Here is a 5678-nt window from a genome sequence, read left to right as displayed (position 1 = left end):
TCCTCATCCTTATCCTTATCCTTCAAAGAACTGCTACCACCTAACCAGGTCTCTGCCACATTCGTGGACGAGAGAATCGTTGTTAAATGGAAAGCACCTTCAGCACCATCCTCTTTCATCAATGGATATGTAGTTGAATGGGTAGAGGTCCCTCAAGACTATCCCAGGAACAGCTCCCCAACATGGTTTAAAATTCCTGTTTCTAATAGCACAGTAATAAAAGGTAAGCTCGTGTCACAGGGAAAACACATTGCTAATGAGAAAGGTTAGACAAGCAATTACAAACAAGTGTTTGTTTTTAAAATTAACATGTTAAGTCACAGTTCAGCATTGCCACAGCAAGTCAGTGCAACCTTCCCCAACTCAGTGTAATAGACCAGGGGTTCCCAACCCCCAGTCCATGGACCGGTACCAGGCCTCAGCATGCCACCAACCAGTCTGCACAAACAAGCAAAGCCCCATCTGTGGGATGCAGGCAGCACACAAAACCACACACTTTCCAGCCTGCGCAAAAACCTCTTTCCACAGAACTGGTCCCTGGTGCCCAAAAGGTTGAGGACCTCTGTAATAGACAATATGCGGGAATGGATGACAGGTAATCCTCAATTTACAATCATTTGTTTAGTGACTGTTCACTGTTTACTGAAGTTACAACAACAACACTGAAAAAAGTGACTTATGACTGTTTTTCATACTTAATGACACGTTGCAGCATCCCCGTGATCAGGTGATCAAAATTTGGGCGTTTGGCAGCTGGCATGTGCTCATGATCATTGCAGTGTCCCTGGGGTCATGTGATCACCTTTTGTGACCTTCTGACAAGCAGTCAAAGGAGAAGCCAGATTCACTTAACAACAGTATAAATGACTTAACAATTGCAGTGATTCACTTAACAATTCTGGCAAGAAAGGCTGTACAGTTGGTCAAAACTCACTTAACAACTATCTTGCATAGCAATGGGGATTTGGGGCTCAACTGTAGTCGTAAGTCGAGGCTTACCTAAATTGAATTTTATTTAAGCTTATAGTCCTGAGCACTGGTTGGGGAAGGTTGGCTTGTCTCACCCTTTCTTCTGGTTTTCCCAGATAACTTACTGCTTATGTGATTGCTATTTTTAAATATTTTTTTCTCCAATACTACCACTGTTATGGAGTAAGACCCTAAAAATATCCAGAAATATATACTAAAATTGATATTTCATTAAATATATAGGTCAGTGGTGGCGAACCTATGGCATGGGTGCCAGAGGCGGCACTCAGAGCCCTCTCTGTGGGCACACGTGCCGTTGCCCCAGCCTTGCCTCCGCCCGTGACTCCCTCCTCACCAGCAACCCCCCTGGAGGAGAGTCGCCCCCGAGTGTGGCCCATGCGGCGGAGCGCAGCCAAGGACATGGCAGCCAGGCAGCGTAGAAAAGACTCTGCTCTCACGCCCCAACACGCACAGTTGATGGTGCGGGGCGCGGGCAGAGGGCGTGGCTGCCATGGCGCTGCTGGATTCCCTGGGCAATCTGTGGCGAGCCCTGGAGGCGGTGAGTGGCCCTGCGGGCAGGCAGGGTGGGATGGAGTGGGGGCGGGGCAGGGGGTGGGGCAGGGGCGGAGCCAGTTTTTGGGCACTCGGTCTCTAAAAGGTTCGCCATCACTGATATAGGTAGTTCTCTGCCCTAAAGTCTTTTCCCAAGGTTTTTCATCAACAGACTGATAATTTTACAAGAATGTTTGTTGCATCTGATTTTATTCTATACTTTTGTCCTGCAAACTTCAGAAAAACTTCTTCTTAATTTTGTTAAGGAACAAGACAATATTTTCTTATTGACAATCAACCCAGTAGAAACAAATTTGCGTGCACTTTTAATCCCTCAAAGTCCTGATCTTTCTTAAATGTATCTGAGAGCCAGAAGACGTACCTGAAACATGTGGCCTTTAGGATAGAGGACCAAGAAGCAATGAGTGAGAAATTATGGGAATTGAAGTCCACAAAGCTTAAAGCCACCAAGGTTGAAGGGGGGGAAATGAATTAAGGGGGGGGAGAATCTGTTAGCTTCCAGCAGCGCCATTAGATATGGTTGTTTAAATCTAGAAAGATGACTCTGTGTCTACACCAGGGGTAGGCAACCTTGGCTCTTTTATGACTCGTGGACTTCAACTCCCAGAATTCCTGAGCCAGCCATGCTGGCTCAGGAATTCTGGGAGTTGAAGTCCACGAGTCATAAAAGAGCCAAGGTTGCCTACCCCTGGTCTACACCAACAAACTGATGATTTACAAACATCATGTTGAAAAAATAAAACCACTCTCCTCCTACAATCGTGAAGCGCTGCAGTCAGCTCAGTTTGATGAGCCAAGCCAACCTTCCCCAACCAGTACTCAGGACTATAAGCTTAAATAAAATTCTATATCGGTAGTTCTCGACTTACAACCACATTTTGAATTGACTGCAGCGCTTTCTAATTTCTAGAGAATTTAAAGCCCAACATATGCTACCACATCAGTGTGTTTGCGCTCTATCAGGCCCGAGCAGGAAAAGCAGCTGTGACCACAGAAAATATCTCATCAAAAGGTAACCGTAACTGGCGATTTGGCTTAAGGTCTGAGATCATCTAAGACAGGGGTCCCCAATCTGGGGGCTGTGGCCCTCTAGTGGGCCGTGAGGGGTTTGAAACCGGGCCATGGGAACGGCTGGCAAGTCACACGCGCATCCTCACACATTCCATTTAAGGGAGCGGCAGGGACACGTGCACACTGCTCATGCAAATGGAGCTATGCACACACGCATGCATTTGCTGGCCGCTCACATGGAACCATCCCCTTCCCCCTCCCCAGTCCACAAAGCCAGAAATGCTGGGGAACTCTGATCTAAGATAATCAACCTTTTCACAAAGATTTCCTTTGTAGCCCCATTAACAGGACCTCAGATTGTGAATGTAGCTGTGAAAAATGGGAGCATTTTGGTCTCCTGGAGAGAAGTTCCAGAACATCAGCGGATGGGATGTATCACTAGTTACAAGATTTATTTGCAGAAACAATTCTTTTCTGTACCGCCAGATGTCCATGGTAGGTACCTTATAAAAATGAATAACCTTAACAAAATGCATAGGATATTTAAAAAAGTGGTGGTGGGCAACTTTCAGTCAAGGAACTAGCAAATCAGATAAATAAGCTAACAGTAAACAATAGCCAAATCAAGGAACAACCAAGATCGATCCTCCCAATACTGACAGGGCAAGTCCCTGAAAAAACAGCAAACTCCAGTTCCTTCTAGCAGGGCTTTTCAACCAGTGGTACGGGTACCACCTGTGGTACATTGGCACATGGCAGGTGGTACGCGACCATCCTAGAAAAGTGGTAGCAGGGGAGGGGAATGAGCTGAACCAGTGGCAGCACCGCACAAGCCTGAGTGAGAGACGGCTGGAGCTGCAGGGCTGTCAGGGCTCAGTGGAAGCGCCAGGATCAGCGCCAGGCTCCACCTGGAGCTCAGCGCTGATCCTGGAGCTTCCGCTGAGCCCAGAAGCGCCAATCAGCTGGAATGTTGCAGCCTCTCCAGGGTCTTGTGATTTACATTCAGATGCTTGGCAACTGATTCATATTTATGACGGACACAGTGTCCCAGGGTCATGTGAAGTGACCAAAACCTGCTGCAACCACCCAGCAGACGGGGGGAATAAAAACCAAACACCCCATCCTACCCCCGCTGCCAATTCCCAACAGAAATGCTCACAATGAAAACCTCAGACAGGAGGAAGAGCGCCACCGGGTGGCAGGCAGGTGTCTTGCTCGGCTGTGCCTTGGGGGGCACTTTTTTTCAGTGCCATTGTAACTTCGAACAGTCACTAAGCGAACTGTTGTAAATCGAGGACTACCTGTACTTTATCACTTTTTTCCTTTTTGGGGGGGGTCAAGTTTTTGACCCCTTGCTAGGCGAGTGGTGGTACTCGGATGTTGCCATATCCTAAAAGTGGTACAATGGGTGAAAAGGTTGAAAAGCCCTGCCTTCTAGCACTGAGGATGTTACCTAGTTAGGTAATGAAATGTTTGCAGGAAGACTACCATGCTCAGAAGGCACCATTTCAACCCTGATTTATAAATATTCTCTTCTATCAATAGCTTTCAGTCAGGAATTACAGGTATTCCTCTGTCCAAAGAAATGGACACTGCCTTAAATCACAAAGGCAAAGATATGCACCTTGATCTGATAATAGCTTATGTTATGAAACAATTGTTCTTTCATCTTTTTATTTTTCCAGAGATTTCTAAACCAGCCCCACAGCCCTTTCGTATAAAAAACATAGAGGCTGGTGCTTCCTATGTTATTTGGATGACGGCTTCTACAAATGCTGGAGAAAGCCCGAAAGGGAACGAAGAGCTGATCTACATAAAAAGTAATTATACTATCTCATCATTATGAATAATGGCTGAGGTTTTAGTTTTTTTTCCAAACAAACCATGGCAGGCACATTGTCCTCTGTCAAAATGTTAGCTGAAATAGTTTGATTTTTAGATAATAAGCTGCAAATGTTATTAAATTATCTTTTCCAACTGAAAGGTTGGGATCAATATATAGGAAAGTTCCAGGGTGGTTGCTTCAATGAACAAGTAGCCCTCGTCTTACAACCACAATTGGGACCAGATTTCGAGTTGTAAGTTGTTATGGTCATAAGCTGAGGCACCCGTGTGACCAGACCTGGTTTTATGACATTTTTTTGCAGCAGTCATTAAATGAATGTCACAGTCATAAATGTGAACATGTTCTTTCAAATGGGTAGTGTTTTTTTACCAGAAACCACCAAAAAACAACTGGTCAGGCAATTGGTCATAAAGGCGAGCCAGTTACCAAGCGCCCAAAATGTGGTCATGTGACTGTGGGGGTGATGATGTGCTGTCACATTTTAGGATGACCAAAGTGCTTTATGGGCTATAAATCATCCATTCTCAGCCCGTTGCGATTTTGAACGGTCGTTAAGCAGCCAGTTGTAAGTTGAAACTACCTGTAATAACATATGTGTCTTACAGAGTAATGCGTCATGGATCTCATCCAAAACAGTAGTAAGAGACTAAATAAATTAAATAATTGTCTTAAAAAAGAAATCAGATTTTTAAATTCTGGTTAATAGAAGTTGTATTTTTTTTAATACCTGTGCTTTTGTCTTAACGTAGCAGATGGGTTTAAAGATGTTTCTGACCGGGTTCCAATTGTAGCTATTTTCATTATTATTGGACTTTCAGTCTTCATTTGCTGTGTACCCATTGTTCGGCAAAAGTAAGTGATCATAACTTTTTTTTAGATTTTTTTTTTTTCTGTTCAATCATGTCTAGTTCTCAGAGACTGCCTGGGACAAGTTTTCTTGGCAAGGTTTTTCAGAAGTTTCTTTGTCTTTATTGTCTCCTTCCCAAGGCTGAGAGAAACTGACTGGCCCAAGGTCACCCAGCGGTTTTGGACCTAAGGCTGGACTAGAACTCACAATCTCCTGGTTTCTGGTTTGATGCTTTAACCAATACACCAAACTGGCTTTCTTTCTTTCTTGGTGCTTGCCCCGGTCCCACCCCCTTCTGCCAGAGACCCTCAGATCTGTCCCACTCCTGCCCAGGCCCCCACAGGCACCCTTGACGCGAACGATGTAGAGCTGGCCATGCCCACCCAGTAGGCCACACCCACTCCATCCACGCCCACCCAGTAGGCTGCACCC

General features: G+C 45.4%; 1 protein-coding gene across 1 annotated transcript in view; it reads left to right on the top strand.

The window, feature by feature from the left end:
• IL12RB2 (interleukin 12 receptor subunit beta 2) overlaps positions 1-5678 on the top strand; it is a 16705-nt gene that overhangs the window by 9249 nt on the left and 1778 nt on the right. Inside the window, exons 8-12 of the mRNA XM_029287026.1 lie at positions 29-223; positions 2453-2554; positions 2890-3048; positions 4239-4373; positions 5149-5251. Coding sequence (XP_029142859.1) covers positions 29-223; positions 2453-2554; positions 2890-3048; positions 4239-4373; positions 5149-5251 — 694 coding nt within the window. The remainder of the gene's footprint in view (positions 1-28; positions 224-2452; positions 2555-2889; positions 3049-4238; positions 4374-5148; positions 5252-5678) is intronic.

The sequence above is a fragment of the Protobothrops mucrosquamatus genome, unplaced genomic scaffold (genome assembly GCF_001527695.2).
Source record: "Protobothrops mucrosquamatus isolate PMUCROS unplaced genomic scaffold, P.Mucros_1.0 scaffold_18, whole genome shotgun sequence".
Classification (NCBI taxonomy): Eukaryota; Metazoa; Chordata; class Lepidosauria; order Squamata; family Viperidae; genus Protobothrops; species Protobothrops mucrosquamatus.
Note: the sequence above shows the minus strand (reverse complement) of the source record. Positions and strands in the feature narration are given on the sequence as shown.